Genomic DNA, 22,262 nt, shown 5'->3' on the forward strand with positions numbered 1-22,262 from the left:
TATGCGGTGGTCATTCCCTGAACTTTCCGCATCCTCCGTATTTGGTGGTGACAGGCTCGACCCCCGGTCTAATCAAGAAGCGTGTGCTACGCACTGCTGCTCCTTCCCACCTGGCTACGGAAGTGCACTTCCCTCGCCTGAGCCCTACTAACTCAGCCACATTGTGAAAAAGACCCATAAAAATTCCTCCGATCATCGACGGGATTCGAACTCAGGTCTTTTCCACCCAGTGTGGGGAGGAGGGCGATTCCATCAACTCTGCTAACCATGAGGGCTTCAGTAGTCATATCATCAAAACCTTCCCCTCCTATCAACACAGCAAGTTCTACAATCGCACCAATTCCGTTTTCTGCTGGCTTGACCATATTTCCTGAATTAACTGACTCTGGCCATATATTGATTTTTTCTGATGTAATGAGTTTTAAAGATGGATATAATCTTGATCTAATGGCTGAAAGAAACAAGTTGTATTAACCTAGTACAACTGTGGTGGTAGAAATATAACTTCAATGTTTGGATGACTTAATCTTTTGGATAGCCTGACATGCTATCCAATAGTAATAAAACTTTGAAATCTAAACTTTTTCCACAAGTTCAACAAACATAAGTTAAACAAAAATACAGAACATAACGTGGTGATTTCCCAACAAAATAAAATACAGGGATTTCTCCATAATTTTTTTTTGACTAGCGAGTCAACAGCAGGGATTCAAAAAGAGTGTAAATGTTGAAAAATTACATCCAACATAATAGCAGGGTTTTCCCCGCACAAAAGCTAAAAAATACCCTGTTATGTGAGGTTTGCTGAAATTCTCTAACCGTGTTATATAAGGACCGTGCTGTGTGAGGATTGCCGCAATTTATCAATTGTGTTACACTGAAATCGTGTTGTAGAAGTACTGAGTTATACGGGGGATTGCCTGTATTTTGTTTTTGTTGGTTTGTCTTATGCAAAATAATTTAGACTTTGGATTGCCCCATATCATATTATTTTTAGAATATTTGTTCTACAAGAGTAGTAAATTTTTTGGGCCTCCAAACATGGGGATGAAATGGAGGGGGGGGGTAAAACATAGGCAAATAATCCTAGAAAATTAAATTGTGATTATTTATAATAATCTTCATTAATTATAATTAATGATAAATTGATAAATTTATAATTATAAATAATCAATGAAGCTGACCATAGGGAGATGGACTGAAGGGATGGTATCATAGAATGATGTGATGATCCCTAAATTATCAGGTGACACAAAAGCCTACGGTAGATATAAGATAGTCCATAATCAAGTCACATAGGAGGTTAGGCAAGCAAAGGCAGATTACAAGAAATACTTGGCAAAGGATGCAAAGAAAAACAGTTAAGACTTCTTTACTTATGTAAACTCTAGAAGGAAGGGGATGAATTAGATTGATCCATCTGATATCGATGGTTTGATTGTTGACGATTCTACTCAGGTAGCTAACAAACTGAATGAGTATTTTGCATCTACATTCACACATGAGCAATTCTGTAAGGAAGTTGAAGCCAGAAGCTTATCAAACTCTAACAGGGACTTAAATGATTTTGTAATAACTGAGAACAGAGTGGAGGAGAAATTGTTGAAGTTAAACATAAGAAAGGCACCTGTGGTGGAAGGGATATATCCAGTTATATTAAAGGAGGCAGCAAAGGAAGTAAGCAGGCCCTAGGCCATTATTATGAGTGCATTGCTGGACTCAGAGGACATGCCCATGCACTGGAGATTTGCAAATGTATAACCAATTCACCAAGATGAATCGAAAAGTGACAAGTAATTACATTCCTGTTAGTTTAACTTCTGTTCTGGGAAAATAGTGGCATCACTGGTTAAAGAAGCACTGCAGGATCATCTAGACCAGAATTTCCCAAACTGTGTTCTGCGGAACACTAGTGTTCCATTAAAAATCATAATTAATAATTAAAGAAATAAAATAAAATAAATAAATTTTGCATATTTGTAGCATACACCACTTTTGTATCATTATAACTTTTAACATTATTTTTTTTTTGGTTATTGATATACTAGCATAGACTAATAATCAAATAGACTGCGAACACTTTATTTTGGCTGGCTTTTGCATAAGGTAATAACATCTATGAAAAAGTAGCAATATAGTGATCTAATATGCCATTCCTATGCGATTTAGCCTGGAGTTTAAAGTTTGAAGGAAAGGGGGGAGGTGAACCGATATCATAACTAAACTCACTTCCCTGTATAAATTTTTTTTTTTGTTTATAATTATTAGTATTTCGAAATATTGAAAAATAAAATGACTGTTGATTTGTGGTTGAAAAAAGGAACTTTAAAAGGAGAAGCAAGTACTTCTAGTATTGTAACTGTGGTCGATGAAAATGAATACAATATTGTCACACTACAAAGTGAGGATGAACAATCGCAGCCTTTTGTTCACCAAAAATCCTAAGTGAAAAAAGAAAGGAACAAACTAATAAAAAACCAAAATGTAAGTATGATGGTATGATGATAACAGTTATTTGAATTTCGGCCTTATGTGTTGGAAATGAAGATCCTCCTGATGCACAGTGCGTCGTATTTAAGAAAATATTAGCAAACAGTTTTTTGGCTCCCATTAAACTTGTGTTTTGTAAGCATTCCATAAATATATTGAGACAAAGTGTTCTGTAAATTTATTGTGAGATGAAAAGTGTTACGTGACTAAAATGTTTGGTAAATGCTGCTCTAGACAAGACTGCAGTTATAGTTCAGACACAGCATGATTTTGTTAAGGGTAAATCTTGTCTGACCAATTTGATTGGATACTACGATGTGGTCACAAAGGAACTGAATGCAAAAAATAGTTTTGATATCATATACTTGGATTTTAGGAAAGCTTTTGATACTGTTGTACTTGGAAAACTACTGTACAAGTTGGAGAAGTATGGCATTAAGGGAAAATTGCTACTATGGATAAAGAGATGGTTGAGTGGCAGAAAACAGAGAGTGGCAATCAATGGACACTGCTCTTCGTGGACTAATTTTATTAGTGGTGTCCCCCAGGGTTCAGTGTTGGGCCCATTGTTGTTTTCTGTATTTATCAATGATACTGATGAAGGTATATCAGGCTTAATGTTGAAGTTTGCAGATGATACAAAGGTTGGTAGGGTTGTTAATGAGAGTAAGGATGGTACGCTACTGCAACAGAATCTGGAAAAGTTGGGCAGATGGGCTGAGAGGTGGCAACTGAAGTTTAACATTGACAAATGCAAAGTGCTGCATATGGGTAGCAGAAATCGCTTTTTCATTTGCCACAACATTGAGTGGGTTGTGGCAAATGAAAGACCTGGGGGTAATTGTGCAGTCAGATATGAAGTGTTAGCAGGGATAAGGAGGTGATTATCCCCAGTATAAGGCACTGGTCGGGCCACACCTTGAGTACTTCATACAGGTCTGGAGGCCTCATTTTAGGAAAGATGTAGAGCTGCTAGGAGGAGTACAGAGAAGAGCAATGAGATTAGCGAGTGGAACAATGGGTTGCTGTTACGAAGAAAGGCTTAAGTTCTGCAAACTGCAGAGTCTGGGGACTATGTACCTGCGAGGTGATCTGATTGAGGTGTATAAGACCTTAAATGGTTTGAGCAAGCTCAATGCTGATGGGATTCTTCCTGTTGCTCAGATTTCCTATCAGATTTTGCATCCTCCATATTTGGTGATCACGGGCTCGAACCTCGGTCTAATCAAGAAGCGTGTGCTACGCACTGCTGCTCCCACCCACCTGGCTATGAAGGTGCCCCCAAGGGGGCATAAATTCAAACTGAGGAAAGATAGTTGTAGAACAGATGCATGGAAATTTGCCTTTAGCCAGCGTGTGGTTGATTACTGGAATAAACATCCATCTGTAGTTGTGGAAGTTGACATTGCATATATTATTCTAATTACAGTTTCCATTTACTAGTTATTCTGATTTGACAATTATAAAAAAAAAAACCTGATTCATTCTACTTTCCTTATTCCCCAACTAACTCCTAACACTTGTACATTCACTATACCTATTTCACTTACTCCTATATACAATACTGTTTCGTGCGAAGTTTTAGAGAGATCTTCAAGTACTAGTAAAGGATAGCGAATGCTTATAAAGCGGTACTCACCTTGAATTAATCTGCGATGGCTTACTTAGACAGCATGGTTAATATTCAGGTTGAATTGTTAAATTGAATAAAATTAAAAGGGGGAAGTAGGTAAGTGCTGACTGAGTTAAAATAGGCGCAAGGAAACAGAAGTGTACACATCCAATCCTTGGTTGTCATTGAAGTAAAAGGATTGGATGTGTACACTTCTGTTTCCTTGCGCCTATTTTAACTCAGTCAGCACTTACCTACTTCCCCCTTTTAATTTTATTCAATTTAACAATTCAACCTGAATATTAACCATGCTGCCTAAGTAAGCCATCACAGATTAATTCAAGGTGAGTACCGCTTTATAAGCATTCGCTATCCTTTACTAATACTGTTTCAAATATTAATAATCAAATATGCTACATTTATCATTCAGCTGTGTTCTCACCACTCTGTTACAATATACTCGTAGACCAATCTTCAGTATTCTAAAGTCCCTACTTGTTATTAATTACTCAGATAAACCAACAAATCTTCATCAATTAAAACACCATATTCAGAGTTGCTCATATAGCTCAATTATCTATCATTAAAACATATTCAGAATCCCTCTTTATAAACTTTACTACCCTTCTAACACATTATAGCTATTCTGTACATAAATTTCATCTATTACTCATTCCTTCATTTCCCTTGCATTATACATTAACCCTTTTTAACATAATAAACTCTGTTAGTATATCTACCTCAGAGATAATTTATTTTTCACTTTACTTTCTATGGCTACCCCCTTTCATTAATTACCCTACTATTTTACTAACAGTCCCTGTTAACTTAGTGTACTTAATATATCGCTCACTTCTATCTTTTTCTCTTCTTCTCCAGGGAGGTTTCAGGCTTCCATCTTAGGCTATCCTTCATCTGCTTTCTCCCGAATCTGCTTCAGATAATTTTCTAGAACTCTTGGCTGCTTCGGTCTAGCATCCTTGCTCTTCCTTTGAACCAGGAAAGGTAACGACCTTTAAGAGGTCGTTACCTTTCCTGGTTCACTTAACTGGCTTTCATAACTTTTTGCTTATCTTCCTTAACCATCCCGTTACTTTTCTACTCTTAACTACTTTTCCCCTTACTGTCTAGGACCCTTTTTTGCACTCCCTACATTTCTGCACTGCCCGACTTACTTTTTTTTTTTCTCTGTCTCGACAGTCACTCTTACAGCCCCTTTTCCTTTCTTGCCACATGCCCCATGTGCAAACCAAGTCTTGTTCTGTAATTTTCTTGTTTATTTCTCAGGTAACACAATCCTTTCGTGTCTGCCGTCGTCTCTCAGGATAGCCATTTTCGTCTATTCACATTTGCAAAAATGTTGATAACTTACCAAAAAGTCGCCACAGTGACCTGATCTTTTTTGACCCAAATGCTATCTTTTCCCACAGATCTATATTTATATGTTATTTACACTTCCATTTGACTGTTATTCAATTTGCACATCTATAATCATTTATTTTCTAAATCTAGTATTCTTCCCATATATGCTTCTCCTAAATGTCAAAAATTCCTTTCCATATCAAAGATTAAATTATTCCCAAATTACAAAATTTTCCATAACCTCTAAATCTCAATATTTGTAAGATTGACATCTTACAAGCTATTAGGCTTATTTCGAAAAGAACAGGTCATATTTCATAAACAGTATATGCACATAAGAACACAATTAAGAAATTGTAGATTTTTATTTCCATTATAATTTAGTGACAGGTACCCAATTCAAAAATGGCAGTGATTGATATGCCTAACCTGCTATGGTTAGTGGTAGTTAGGCCTAATAAAATGAAGACTTTAATAAGGGAGAATATACAATTCAATTAAATAACAAGGGTTAAAATTAGTGTGTTTATCCCACCTGCATTAAAACGAGTTCCTGATTTTAAAACATTGGCAAGGAGGGGGATAAACACCCTAACACTAACCATAGTGGGTTAGGCAAGTCAATCACTGCCATTTTGGAAAAGGGTATCTGTCACTAAATTTTAATATTTAGTTCTAATTTAAACACAGTTCACGAAGTACACTTATGCACACAACATGTGTTTACAAACACTAATTCGCATTGTTTCCCCCCACTCGATCTCTGAAACACATACACTTTTTGAAATACGAAAAAAAATACTTGCTTGGGGCGGAACCCACTCACATAGGCCTGACGTAGCCTAGTGGTCAGGAGCGAGAGTGCATAGCACGCGTTCCTTGAGTGGACCGGGGTTCAAGCCCGTGACTACTAAATACGATAAATATTTGTATTGACGATTTATTGTAAACTCTACTGATTTGGTTGTCGTGCCGGAGTATAAACAGAAAATTTATTTATTTATTTATAAATTTTTATTATATTATAAATAAATAAAATAAATTTTTATTTTATTTATTTATAATATATTAGGCCTGCTGTAGGAGAGTGGTTAGGAGAGCGAGTGCAGCTGCACACACTCTTGAGTAGACTGGGGTTGAACCGGTGACTGCTAAATACGATTAACGTTTGTATTGATTGATTTATTGTAAACTCCACTGACCTGGTGGTCCTGCCGGAGTATAAACAAGAAATATATATAGTTGAGAAGTTTATAAAAAGCTCACAATGTTTCTAGAGAACTCTGTCGAAAGTTCTAGAATCTTCCAGATCTTTCTTTCGCATGTAACAATATTCCGGAATGTTCCTGAATATTCTCGAATGTTGTAGAAAGCTCCCAAATGTTTTATAAAGAAATAAATAGATAAAATAGACAGAAAAAATGATTAAACCAACACCAGGTCTTGGTTTTCTGCCATTAACCGACGATATTTGAGAACTGAGGGTGATGAGAACTTTCTAAGCACATTTTTTAACATATTTCCTATGAAAATCTGTCGAAATTATATCAGGGAGGAAATTAGGGTTGCAAGTCAACAGATATCGAATAAAGGACATTTTCAGACTACCTTATATTTCCCTGCTTACCATGATAAAAATTTGCCTTTGCCTGTTTCAATATTTTTTTATAATGTTATTATGATATTCATAGATAAAAATATCCGAAAGTCCTACACTCGTAAAAATCACACTACTATATTAAAATGAAACATTTTAAACTTTCTTTATTATAAAGAAAGTTTAAACTGTTTTAATATAACTACTATATTAAAAAACACCAGCCAAGCAATTTTTAATTGCTTGGCTGGTGGTTGAGTGTAATTATTGCAGTATTTCTTTATTATATTTTGTGAATTAAAGGCAGGAAAAAAAATTACAAATTCTTTCAATAAAGCTGCATCATTTTTTTTTTTTATATTGCGAGAAAAATCAGAACAATTGTCTTTCAAATTAAAATAAATCAAAACTTCACTTTTTATTAATTCCACTGAAGATTTGTTTCTGTCATCTTGCCACTTTGCATTCATTACACTGAAAATTCTTTCACAATATGTTGAATCAACAAAGCATAGGACACCACTTCGAAAATATTTATAAATTTGAAACTAGTGCTTTTCAAAATGAGGTGCCATTTGCTTGCCCCACTTAAGCAGTTCTTAAAACTTTCAGTGCTTAAAATAGATCCAAAGTTGCTTTGGAGAGTTGAAACTTCGTCAAACAAATATCTATGTTCAAACTCAGTTTATCAATCATTTTAAATTTCTCCACTACTTCTATTAAAGCTTTATATTTCGGTCATTCTTTGTCTTGGAAGTATAATTTGAATTTTTCTTTAACTTTTGCTCTAACTGTAGCATCTAATTTACTGGCAAACTTGGTACCAAAAAAAATCTTCATTACAGCTAGGCCTCGCATAACGCGAGTTCGATTAACGTGATATTCAGTTAACGTTATTTGAAAAATGATACCACTTTTCACATTACACGATGCAAATTTCCAATTAACGCGATCTTTTTTGTTTTATGCGATAGTTGAAAAGGATTTGAATCGCGCGTTAAGCTAACCGCGAGTCGTACGGTCAATAAACAAACGTTTGCCTGTTGCCCGCCTCGGTGTGTTCCATTAACCATCGGAAGACGTGTTTGTCTCCTGCTAATAAAGTCAATGCAGACTTGCATTTAAAAATTCAAAATTTTAAATGAGCCAGATGAAAATGTTACCGCGAAGGAGATAACGGTAAAAGAATTAGATGAAATCTTTCGTATCGCATAGAACCTCAAACAAAAGGTTTGATGTTCTCTGCGATATTTATTTCGCCAGGGCCCAGAGAAGATTGTTGTCGGCTATCGGAAATTGATTGATGAAAAGAGAAAGTCAACACTTCAAATATTTCCACAACAGTAATTTCTTCATTGTGTATTTTATGTCAGAGGTTCCCAAAGTTTCTCGGTTCACGGCGCCTTTAATGTCTCAGTAATTTTTTCAAGGCGCACCCAGACCAAAAGAAATACCTAACAGTTTCGTTTAGTAGTTAGGTCCAAACAACTTAATAAGAAATGCTGAAACTGAACTACCTCGAGCTAGTAGTTCGCGCGGTGTCCGACAGATGTCGAGTATCACTGTGTTTCCCTCGAATATTTAAAATATTCCGCGGCGCACAGTTTAAGAACCGCTGTTTTATGCAATAAACATTTAATTCCATAATTATTTTCATTATCTTTTACATTATATACAGTTAAAAAGTTATTTAAAAGGTATTTTTAAAATTCTTTATGTACATTCCAGAAGGTCACGGACGAATTATAATTTTTCCTATTGGTTAATATATTCGATTAACGCGTTTCCGTTTTGCGCGATGCACTCGCGGGACGAATTAATCGCGGCCCGCCTGTAATAACGATTTTTCAGATCATTGAAAATATAGTAGACATCCCTGGCAGAAGTTTCATTATTTTGAAGCTTATAAACTGCTTTTCTGAAAATGTCCATGGCGTGCGGCGAGAAGAGCAAATATATCTCTACTATTATTTGTATTTCTGTTGTATCCTAATCTTCAATTAAGAGTAGTTTGAATATCTGTTTGAGGCAATCTTTTGTTGCACTTAAAAAGTAAGAGCTTAAGGGCGTCCATGAAATCAGAATTCTTTCAACGCAGAGTTGTAAGGAGAACTGTCTAGTCGGTACATGGCTCAGTATTTCTCTAAATTCAGTTTCAGCAAAAACGCGTAATTCTTTCAGACTTTCACGTCTTTTCGGTCCATACTACCCAGAATGTGTGCATGGCAATTAGCTTTTATGACGTCTTCATTTTGTGTTTGAATATTTGTGAACATAGAATGATTCCTCCCAAAATTACAGTATGCATTATCTGCACTGAAACTGAATACTCTATTCCAGGAGTGGCCTATTTAATTTGTGATTCGATCTACTTTTTTCCTTCAAAATGTGCCGCGATCTACCATCTCAAAAATATGACTGTATATTTAAAATTCGTCGTGATAGACCGAAATTAAATCGGCGATCGACTCGTTGGCCACCCCTGCTCTATTCCAATGTTGTCCCAAACTATTCATCGAGTTTTTAAGGAATTCAAACATACCATTTGCACTTTCATCAACGTTCTCAAAAAATAAATTAAATGTTACTTGACCACATTCCTTAGAAAAATATTGAACAGATTCTGGAAACATTTTCATATTTTATTTCGTTTGATGCATCTATTTCAATGAATAAAAATAAAGGCGGATCATGATGTTTTTTTATATCATCAAGTACTACCTGTAATGCTTATCTTCAGAATATATTACTAACTATAGCTTTAGTTCTGCCACAACACAATTTAGTTGTGAATGTTGCATCATGGAAAAGTTTGGGAGTTTAATTTCATACTACAATCTAATGCATTATAAGACCAATCGTTATTTATTTCCCAGCTTTTGTTATATGAGCAAAGCCTCTTTATCTTTTTCTTTTGGAGTTTCATTTCTTGTGAGCTATAAATGAAAAAGTTGTATACTGTATACGTTTAACCGCAGGGGCTCAACCTCTGGTGAGTATGGGCTTGCCACATCCGGGGCCCTGAGCTGGATATTATCATTCCTTTCGTTCGTTCGTTCGTTCGTTCTCTCTCTCTCTCTCTCTCTCGGTAACTTTTTTTGGCTGTGCAGCAAAAGCCTCAGGTTTCCTTGCCCCATATGACTAATAATAATAATCACAACAATCAGTTATCTTTTAAATGATAATAATGTTAGAAAATAATGTTTTAGTGACAAATGGGCCTGGAGTACTGGGGTCCATAGTTTAACAGATATTTATTTAAAGTATACCCAGTAAATAAAATAAAATAAAATAAAATATTTCCAGAAGCTTTCGGAACTCGTCTCCCTTTCTCAACTGACAGAATTTTTGAATACATTACAAGCAAAGTGTGGCACGTTACTCATTCGTCATTGTTGTAGCACGGACGTGTGCTGCCTTGCGCCAGTGATCATCCATCAATAAAACGGTTGTCTCCAGGATTGGATGTATACGCATGCCTTTCTGGCGATTTAATGCCTTAGGGTTGTTCATTATGTTTAGTGACTCTAGCCATAGGCGGTGGCGAAAGTGTCGCGCGTGGTCCACTATCTCAAAGTCGCGCTTGGGGTCAAGATCGTGGTTGGTAGCCCAAAAATGTTCGGCAAGCGCGGACTGGTCAGTTTCGGCAAGCCGGATTGCTCTGTCGTGTTCCGTGAGGCGATCCTGGAGACGTCTCGGTGTCTCACCTACGTAGCAACTGTTACAGGCCCTACAGGTGATACGGTACACTACATTGCTGCGTAAGACAGGTGTGACAGGGGTATTCACACTGGAGACAAGTGAACGTAGGTTCCTACCTGGTAATTGTACACATTTTATGTTGTAACTTCTCAGGATCTTCGAGATACGTCCTGACACTCCTGGATAGTACGGAATGTAGGCGGATGATATGCCGACTTGCTTCGGAGGTCTTGGGTTGGAAGTAAGTTCTTGTGCCTGTAACAAGCATCTGTTTAGTACATGGGATGGATAACCGCATCTGGTTAAGTCCGCCTTCACACGGGAGATCTCGTTGCGTCTAATTGTGTCGGTGCTGGAATGGCTCCAGGCCCTGGAGAACAGGGTGCGGGCAGTGCTATTGAGATGGCTTGGAGCGTGGCCGGACCCGTAGTTGGTGAATTGACCGCACCACATGGGTTTGCGGTATACTGAGGTCTCTAGATGTGGGCCTACGCGATGCACTAGCACGTCCAGAAACGGGAGCGAACCGTCCACCTCTGATTCTACGGTAAACTTGATGAAATTGGATAGAGAGTTGAGGTATTCTAGTAGTACCGTTTCAGAACCACGTGGTATTATGGTAAAAATATCGTCGACATATCTACACCACGTTGTAATAGGTGTAGGTGGGTTCTGGTGTATCTGCTTCTCCAGATCTTCCATGGCGATGTTAGCTACTACGGAACTGACAGGGGCACCCATAGCAGTGCCATGTACTTGTTTGTAGAGTGAGTCTTCAAAGGTGAAGATGCTGCTAGAGAGGCATAGGTTGAGGGCGGTACAGATGTCATCAGTGGATAGTGACGTCCTGGATTGGAGGCTTAAGTCGCTCTCAAGGAGCCTTTTGGCGCAGTGCACGGCCTGTTGGACGGGAATCGAGGTGAATAAAGAAACCACGTCAAATGATGCCATGACAGAGTTATCAGGGATTGAAATGTCCTTAATGGTGTTAATGAATTCACTGCTGTTTTTAACGGTGTGAGATGTATTACCTATAAGAGGCGAGAGGAGGCTCGCGATGTGTTTGGACAGTTCATACGTTGGGGCACTGCAGCAAGACACTATAGGTCTGAGAGGAATACCCGGTTTATGGACCTTTGGTAATCCGTAGAATTGTGGTAGTTGGCAGCCAGTAGCACGCAGAAGATGGTGAGTCGCGGTCGTGATCTTCTTATCTTTAAGCCATGCGTGGACAAGTTTATTAACATTTGCTTCCAGACGTTTCAAGACTTTAACGGGAGGATCAGGTAGAGGTTCATATACGTTAGGATCGAGTAATAGGGCCAAGGCTTTCTCTCGGTAGGCTGATCGGTCCAGCACAACCGGGTATTCCTCTCAGACCTATAGTGTCTTGCTGCAGTGCCCCAACGTATGAACTGTCCAAACACATCGCGAGCCTCCTCTCGCCTCTTATAGGTAATACATCTCACACCGTTAAAAACAGCAGTGAATTCATTAACACCATTAAGGACATTTCAATCCCTGATAACTCTGTCATGGCATCATTTGACGTGGTTTCTTTATTCACCTCGATTCCCGTCCAACAGGCCGTGCACTGCGCCAAAAGGCTCCTTGAGAGCGACTTAAGCCTCCAATCCAGGACGTCACTATCCACTGATGACATCTGTACCGCCCTCAACCTATGCCTCTCTAGCAGCATCTTCACCTTTGAAGACTCACTCTACAAACAAGTACATGGCACTGCTATGGGTGCCCCTGTCAGTTCCGTAGTAGCTAACATCGCCATGGAAGATCTGGAGAAGCAGATACACCAGAACCCACCTACACCTATTACAACGTGGTGTAGATATGTCGACGATATTTTTACCATAATACCACGTGGTTCTGAAACGGTACTACTAGAATACCTCAACTCTCTATCCAATTTCATCAAGTTTACCGTAGAATCAGAGGTGGACGGTTCGCTCCCGTTTCTGGACGTGCTAGTGCATCGCGTAGGCCCACATCTAGAGACCTCAGTATACCGCAAACCCATGTGGTGCGGTCAATTCACCAACTACGGGTCCGGCCACGCTCCAAGCCATCTCAATAGCACTGCCCGCACCCTGTTCTCCAGGGCCTGGAGCCATTCCAGCACCGACACAATTAGACGCAACGAGATCTCCCGTGTGAAGGCGGACTTAACCAGATGCGGTTATCCATCCCATGTACTAAACAGATGCTTGTTACAGGCACAAGAACTTACTTCCAACCCAAGACCTCCGAAGCAAGTCGGCATATCATCCGCCTACATTCCGTACTATCCAGGAGTGTCAGGACGTATCTCGAAGATCCTGAGAAGTTACAACATAAAATGTGTACAATTACCAGGTAGGAACCTACGTTCACTTGTCTCCAGTGTGAAGACCCCTGTCACACCTGTCTTACGCAGCAATGTAGTGTACCGTATCACCTGTAGGGCCTGTAACAGTTGCTACGTAGGTGAGACATCGAGACGTCTCCAGGATCGCCTCACGGAACACGACAGAGCAATCCGGCTTGCCGAAACTGACCAGTCCGCGCTTGCAGAACATTTTTGGGCTACCAACCACGATCTTGACCCCAAGCGCGACTTTGAGATAGTGGACCACGCGCGACACTTTCGCCACCGCCTATGGCTAGAGTCACTAAACATAATGAACAACCCTAAGGCATTAAATCGCCAGAAAGGCATGCGTATACATCCAATCCTGGAGACAACCGTTTTATTGATGGATGATCACTGGCGCAAGGCAGCACACGTCCGTGCTACAACAATGACGAATGAGTAACGTGCCACACTTTGCTTGTAATGTATTCAAAAATTCTGTCAGTTGAGAAAGGGACACGAGTTCCGAAAGCTTCTGGAAATATTTTATTTTATTTACTGGGTATACTTTAAATAAATATCTGTTAAACTATGGACCCCAGTACTCCAGGCCCATTTGTCACTATTCGATCACTTTATGGCCATAATACCTATAACGATTGTGCACAGTTGCAAAAGTGCTTCCTCTCAATAGCTCGCTACAGGCAACATTTACGCTTCGCCCACAGATGCAAAAGCAATCGAATTATACCTAAAGGGTTCCGATACAAAGCCCCGTTCCACAACTCTCATATGGATCGTGCCTGCTTTAACTTCAGCCTGCGCACGTTAAATTTATGGATATCCCATCTCCACCGTGAAATCAGGAACGCTGACTACAACAAGTCCAGACTGTTACAACATATACAAGGTAAGGTCTCGCCTATTGTATTTACAAACCTTATACATACCATCTGCCATCGGGCTAGTCAGACCTCGGATACCTACCGTTTACGCCAACAGCGCAAGTTCATAAACTTGAGCATAGAAACTAACTCCTTAAAGACGAACACTCGTTCAGACGACACGACTTCTTTCGTCTTGAATCTAAGTAACAAACAACTGTCCAACGAGCAGCTGAGTGTTTTATCAAACGGTATGAAATTCGCCGTTATACCATCGAAACCTCCCATCACACAGCTCGCTATGGGCATAGAAGCCAGTATTACCAACCTTCCCGAAGAAACTGCCAACGAGATCCGATTCAAGACTGCCGCAGTCCTCCACAACACTCGAAAAACGTGCTCAAACCTCAACCACCGCAACGTGCCGCCCTGTCATCTATAAGAAAAGACAACTCCATCGTTGTACTTCCTGCGGATAAAGGGCGCCGGACTGTTGTGCTGGACCGATCAGCCTACCGAGAGAAAGCCTTGGCCCTATTACTCGATCCTAACGTATATGAACCTCTACCTGATCCTCCCGTTAAAGTCTTGAAACGTCTGAAGCAAATGTTAATAAACTTGTCCACGCATGGCTTAAAGATAAGAAGATCCCGACCGCGACTCACCATCTTCTGCGTGCTACTGGCTGCCAACTACCACAATTCTACGGATTACCAAAGATCCATAACCGGTATTCCTCTCAGACCTATAGTGTCTTGCTGCAGTGCCCCAACGTATGAACTGTCCAAACACATCGCGAGCCTCCTCTCGCCTCTTATAGGTAATACATCTCACACCGTTAAAAACAGCAGTGAATTCATTAACACCATTAAGGACATTTCAATCCCTGATAACTCTGTCATGGCATCATTTGACGTGGTTTCTTTATTCACCTCGATTCCCGTCCAACAGGCCGTGCACTGCGCCAAAAGGCTCCTTGAGAGCGACTTAAGCCTCCAATCCAGGACGTCACTATCCACTGATGACATCTGTACCGCCCTCAACCTATGCCTCTCTAGCAGCATCTTCACCTTTGAAGACTCACTCTACAAACAAGTACATGGCACTGCTATGGGTGCCCCTGTCAGTTCCGTAGTAGCTAACATCGCCATGGAAGATCTGGAGAAGCAGATACACCAGAACCCACCTACACCTATTACAACGTGGTGTAGATATGTCGACGATATTTTTACCATAATACCACGTGGTTCTGAAACGGTACTACTAGAATACCTCAACTCTCTATCCAATTTCATCAAGTTTACCGTAGAATCAGAGGTGGACGGTTCGCTCCCGTTTCTGGACGTGCTAGTGCATCGCGTAGGCCCACATCTAGAGACCTCAGTATACCGCAAACCCATGTGGTGCGGTCAATTCACCAACTACGGTCCGGCCACGCTCCAAGCCATCTCAATAGCACTGCCCGCACACCTGTTCTCCAGGGCCTGGAGCCATTCCAGCACCGACACAATTAGACGCAACGAGATCTCCCGTGTGAAGGCGGACTTAACCAGATGCGGTTATCCATCCCATGTACTAAACAGATGCTTGTTACAGGCACAAGAACTTACTTCCAACCCAAGACCTCCGAAGCAAGTCGGCATATCATCCGCCTACATTCCGTACTATCCAGGAGTGTCAGGACGTATCTCGAAGATCCTGAGAAGTTACAACATAAAATGTGTACAATTACCAGGTAGGAACCTACGTTCACTTGTCTCCAGTGTGAAGACCCCTGTCACACCTGTCTTACGCAGCAATGTAGTGTACCGTATCACCTGTAGGGCCTGTAACAGTTGCTACGTAGGTGAGACATCGAGACGTCTCCAGGATCGCCTCACGGAACACGACAGAGCAATCCGGCTTGCCGAAACTGACCAGTCCGCGCTTGCAGAACATTTTTGGGCTACCAACCACGATCTTGACCCCAAGCGCGACTTTGAGATAGTGGACCACGCGCGACACTTTCGCCACCGCCTATGGCTAGAGTCACTAAACATAATGAACAACCCTAAGGCATTAAATCGCCAGAAAGGCATGCGTATACATCCAATCCTGGAGACAACCGTTTTATTGATGGATGATCACTGGCGCAAGGCAGCACACGTCCGTGCTACAACAATGACGAATGAGTAACGTGCCACACTTTGCTTGTAATGTATTCAAAAATTCTGTCAGTTGAGAAAGGGACACGAGTTCCGAAAGCTTCTGGAAATATTTTATTTTATTTTATTTACTGGGTATACTTTAAATAAATATCTGTTAAATAATGTTTTCTAACTTTTAAACAGAGGAAAACCTAATATTTACAGGGTGTCACAAAAATATTGGTACAAACGTTTAGGGGAGGTAGGTAATAGCTAAAGGAATGTGAATCGCATAGGAACTCATAACCGGAAACGTCACCGGAAAGTAGTAACAGAGGCACAAGAAGCAGAAATGATACAAGACAGTAAAATGTCAAACATTTATTTGACATAATATTAACAATGGAGTACGAGATGGATGCATTTCATGATGTTACAACAGATGCACGAAGGTTCCACCATCAGACGCGATGCATGCGTGACACCGACGCAGCAGCATGGATTGGTGGACACGGTCGAACACACCTGGAGTTTCTTTGACAGTAGCAGCAGCACAGACGAGTCTCGCCACGAGATCCATTTCCGTCTCCACAGGTGATTCAGACACGATAGATTTGAGGGCCCACAGAAAGAAATCAAGGCTCGATAAATCAAGTGAGCGTGGGTCTACGTAACGAGTCCACACGGACAATTCATCGACGCCCAAAATGCCTGTTTAAATGGTTACGAATACATCTTCCATAATGGACAGGTGCCCCGTCATGTTAAAACCAAATGTTGCGTCTCACATTTGCTGGAACATCGTCAAGTAACCCTGGTAGAACTTGTTCAAGAAAGATCCGATATTTAGCGGAGTTCATGCGGGATGGTAACAGGTATGGGCCAACTATGCAGTCACCGACCATACCTGCCCACACATTTATTGCGAAGCGATGTTGTGCCGCATGGGGGCGCACACCGTGTGGGCTCTCTGCTAATCCATACACTAGGTGCATGTCTGCCAGCTCACAGTTCGTATATCGATGCATGCTCTTCGTGCGGCGACTACTGCTTGAATGAGTAAACCAGAAATTTTCCCCTCCCGCGAACTGATGAACAGCGCCGTGTACCGACTTACGGTGACGTTTCCGGTTATGGGTTCCTATGCGATTCACATTTCTTTAGATGTTACCTACCTCCCCTAAACGTTTGTACCAATATTTTTGAGACAACCTGTATATATATAAAAAACGCTGAGGTATGCTGCCCAAATTTTCCAACTGCTAATTGTTGCCAGCACCCGTTCACCTCGCATGACCACCATGACAGGGCATTGTTTATTAATTTTTGTACTAACGTTTTTCGACTGAAGAAAGGCAACCTATGACTCATCTGGCAGAAGGTCCATGCTGGCTCTTAACGCCCCTTTCCACAACAAGTGAGAGTTTATACAGAAACAATTAGACATCTTGGTTAAAGATTCCATAGCAATTAACCAACTTCTGCTGGCAGTTTTCTTTTGGATTTTGGGAGCGTTTTGTTATAGTGTTTCCAGTTCTAATCGTAGGGTGACAATTATAATTTTTTGTAATTGTCTCGAGTTCACATTGGGAGAACTGCAATTGCTGAACGTTATTTGAAATAACACACCAGAATTTTATTTCTTTCTAGAAAATCCTAACTATCTATGGCAATTAAAACCGAAAGAAAAATATTTAAGATCAGGTTTTTTTTTTTTTTTAGGGAGCATCAGCGACTAAGGCAATATTGCTCCGTGTATATTGTCTGTAAATTTGGTAAGATTCTGAGGTCGATTTTCTGTTTTCTGGACGAAAAACCCGAGTTTCCGGGAGGAAAAAACCATGTTACCCTCGCCTGAGACAGACTAACTCAGCCACGTTGTGAAAAAGGCTCATAAACATTTCTCCCGCCATGGATGGCACCCCAACTCAGGTTCTGTTCGGCCCCGTGTGTAGGATCTTACCAACTGTACGGTAATCTTACCAAAAAGAATCGTTTAAGTTTGAAGATGGAGCTAATATTGCAAACGTTATCAGCACTTAAATTTAAAGTGTAGCATTATTCATGTTACACAATACGCAGAAACAGCGCTCCATAAAATAAGTTGAGGGTGCCTGTTTCTGAGTATAAAAAGGAACATTTTTAGTACTTGCTTTGGCCTTGGAGCAGGGTACGTACACATATTGAGCTTTCGAATCCGTACGCTTCAACGCTCAACAAACTGCATTCCAGTTGTTAATGAGCGTTATAATTAGCTGCTGTAAACAATGAAGTTACACTTCTCTTATCCTGTTCTAGAATATAAAATGATTTGTTTAAATTAAAATGAAACTTACTTTATCCTTCAGGAAGCCCTTAGGACCAATCACTTTCTCGAAATGTGTTTTCCAACATGGGAATCGACAGCACTGAGGGGATCATCTAGAGATATATATTCGCATCACTATAGACAGCACGTGCCAAACTTACTCGCTGTTTTTGGCCTCCACTGATGTTAATGCCCTGCAGAGTAGACAAACAAAAAAGTATATACAAGAAAGACACTCAGCACCAAATATACTGTTCCAAACAATCATTTCAGGATTAATGGGGAATGTACCACAGTTTATTATTAGCAATATAATTAACACTATTTATTTCAAAACTTGAATACCCTTTCTAGAAAGATCCAGTCAGATTTACAAACATGCTTGAGTTAGATGTTTTATTAATGACTATGGCGACTCAGTGGATATTATTTTTTTGAAAATTAAATCTTTTGTTTGTAGGATGAAGAATACACGAAAACATATACAGAAAACCTCAAATTCTATGACTAAAAACAGGGCCGCGTTAAGGTCAAACCGGCCATTGCTCCTCTTCGGGTGAGACCCCCTCATCCGAAAGGGGGGGGGGGGCTCATTTTCAGTGTAAATATTTTCTAAAGTAGTGATGAAAATTTCTGATAATAATAAACCAAGAAAACGTGTAATATAAAAGCATACTTAAAACTTAGCTTGTTAAGTGTTTAAAATTTTATTCTTATACCTTTTTTATTGTACAATAAAAAAAGTTAAGTTTCTATTAAAATTGTTTTTATTATTACTTTATTTTTCAAGCCAAAAATCATAAAACATTTTTTACCTCTTATTTTACATTTTTATCATGGAATTATTCATTATTCACAATGTAAATATAAAAACCTATGTAATATTTGTATTTATATGTATGTGCAATATATATAAAATAGGCCTCAAATTTAAATATGGCCGGGGCCTATTTCATCCTTAATCCGGCCATGACTAAAAACCAATCATGTCCAAAACGGTAATACTTATTTAAACATTGCCATCGCTTTAAGTAACGTAAATTATAATGAATTCACGTCTATCTTGAATTTATTTAATCTTTTGTAATTTTCTGTTGACCGAAAAATCACAAAATTCTGTTGCGTTCTTTTACTCAAGGAAAAATTACATTTATCTATATTACATACATCTGAGATTTTCCAAATACATATATGTTTTGCTTACCTTTTCTCCAATTTCGGTAAGGTCACCTCCAGGAAGAATTGAAAGATCAGCTGTTAAAGCACATGCTTCCAGCACGGATTGATAACGATTCTTAATAAGCGGGGATGCAAAGAGGATGTTATCCCTCACCGAAGCATTCTGTATCCAAGCTTGCTGAGGAACATATGCTACTGATCCCTGCAATAATAGATGTCATTTATAAAACAAATACAATTATTTGACTCAGAAGAATAATAGTTAATTAAAGGTGCAAAGCAAATTATCCAAATAGATTATCTTCTCTTACCCTCACTCTTACTTCTCCGTTAAGACGTTCCATATCTCCAAGAATAGCAGAGAGTAGCGAAGATTTTCCTGATCCCACCTGTCCAACTACGGCTACTAATGACCCTTCTGTGATACGTAGGTTGATATTTTTAAGGATGCGAGGGGTTTCTGGAACCCAAGTGAAATTGCAATTTTCTAACATAATTGGATGTCCTGCAAAGAAGTAGAATCTCGGTTACGAATAATGTCTGAGGTGTTAAGTTTTAGTGAGACTGAAAAAAATCACTTACTGGAACAAAGCATAAACGAGTACCATTCATTTTGTTTTTATATCGATTCTTAATAAGCGGGGTTGCAAAGAGGATGTTATCCCTCACCAAAGCATTTTGTATCCAAGCTTGCTGAAGAAGATATGCTACTGATCCCTGCAATAATAGATGTCATATTTAAAATAAATACAATTATTCGACTCAGAAGAATTATTCGCTGCCCTCGAAAAGAAGGCTTACCTCCTGTACAATATACTTTTTAAAAATACTAGCAAGGTAGCATCGCTGTTAGGAAAGACTAGAATTGCAACCTCCTGAAATCTATCTAATCCCTAGAAAAACTGATGGATCGATTCGATACATCAGATCTCACAGGTAACCAAATTTTCTCACCGGTAAATACCGATGAATAAATTTGGCTACATGTGAGATGTCAGGTTTTACTGATAAGTAAATTTTGAAATATCTCAAAATGTGTAAGTTCAGAAATGAGGAGATTCGGAAAAATCATGTTAAAATATAATTTTTCCGAATATTATGAATGACAAATAAATATTTATCACAAGACAAATATTCGTATATACTGACGGACGAAAGTTAAGGTATAGATGACAAAAGTAAAATAGCTTACTAATAACGCAAGACCATGGAAGGCTATTTATTTAGTATGAAGTTCATTATGCTACGATTCGATGCGGCGCAAATTATGGACCTGGTCGTATTGGGAGCAATCTTTTCCATGAGGGCAGTTTGCAATTCATGGTACATAACTTGAAGATTTGTCTCATTCAGAACATCCCGATCGACTCCCATTGTCTCCTGATTCAACTCTGGAGACCTCCGGTGTTGATTCCATTCAAAAATAGTGTTGTCGCTTTGGGGGGAAAAAATAAATAACAATCTCTACTAGTTCCCTTCTATGGGGGAGGAGGACATTATCGTCCATTAGAAGGGCTCGAGAATTTTGTCGCTACTCCACATACAGCAGTCCCACTTTCACTCTCAAAGATTAAGGTCCGTATACTTATGCATGCCCATACCACCAAAAATCACCTCCACTGCAGCGGTCGCTTTCCATATTGCTGGTCCCTCTTTCTACAGGCATATCTGCACGAATTAAAGTCTGATGAGTCTTGCTCAATGTCTGTAACCGAGAAGGAGAATGTTACAAGATCGGTTTGTCTGTTTTCAGGTGAATTCATCCTTAATTCCCACCAACCTCATCCCGATAAACAGGCTTGTAAAACTTTCGCTCAACTCTTGGCAAAGTTAACTTGAGATACCGAAAAGGGTCTTTTTGACACATCTACAAGTTAAATTTTTTTTTTTTTTTTTGGTAGTTGTTGGCGCATCGGCTTCTGTGGCCATAATGCACCTCCCAAGGTTTTTGCAGTACTTTGATCCAAGCCCTAGGCGGGAATCGAACCCGCGACCTTTGGGTTGCCAGGCAGGCACTTTACCCACCCGGCTAGCCCGGCCGGCTACAAGTTAATAAATTCAACTAATAGGTATGACATTTTTAACTTGACGGAATGATGTCAAAGAAAACTCGAAACATTTGCATATGAGTATTTAGTAATTTGATGTGCTGGACGTATAGGCTTATTCTCACAGGATACAACAAAACAAACTTAACTTTCATCATAAAACGTAATATCAACTGAAATTAAAATTTGAAGGTCGCGTTTGCAAACAATTTTTCTAACTTTTTTTTTGGTATATTAACTAAGAGAAAAAAAATCAATTGAAAAGTGTTTTTTCTATTGACTTTATACTTACTGTAAGAATGATCCCGGTTAACATAAGGAGTTAGTTCTTCATTATTCAGATATTTATTTATTCTCTTAACAGAGACACTGACCTACAATGATAACAAAGGACTTTAATAAAGCAAACACTTGACATATTTAACTTTCAGTCGATGACCGTGATAGCAAAAATACTTATAAGCTCTTTTGTGCTGATCTAATGACTCCAATGTACTCAAGTAAAAAAAATCGTTTCAAAATACAAAAACTTCTGATAACTGCTGTTTGTACTAATCTTTACTATCTATTCCGAAAGCAGTTTGAGGATGTGTGTACGAAACAATTA

The 22,262-nt window shown here is 39.4% G+C and overlaps 1 protein-coding gene across 1 annotated transcript in view; it reads right to left on the reverse strand.

Moving 5' to 3' along the window:
- Positions 1 to 22,262, reverse strand: part of LOC150087930 (multidrug resistance-associated protein 1-like) — a 217,242-nt gene that overhangs the window by 98,332 nt on the left and 96,648 nt on the right. The window contains 6 exon segments of the mRNA XM_090369269.1: positions 18,457 to 18,500; positions 18,503 to 18,544; positions 18,547 to 18,622; positions 19,633 to 19,809; positions 19,919 to 20,112; positions 21,948 to 22,029. Of these exon segments, the coding sequence (XP_090225395.1) occupies positions 18,457 to 18,500; positions 18,503 to 18,544; positions 18,547 to 18,622; positions 19,633 to 19,809; positions 19,919 to 20,112; positions 21,948 to 22,029 (615 nt within the window).

This window comes from Mastigoproctus giganteus, chromosome 3, assembly GCF_048544385.1.
Source record: "Mastigoproctus giganteus isolate SK-2022 chromosome 3, ASM4854438v1, whole genome shotgun sequence".
Lineage (NCBI taxonomy): Eukaryota > Metazoa > Arthropoda > Arachnida > Uropygi > Thelyphonidae > Mastigoproctus > Mastigoproctus giganteus.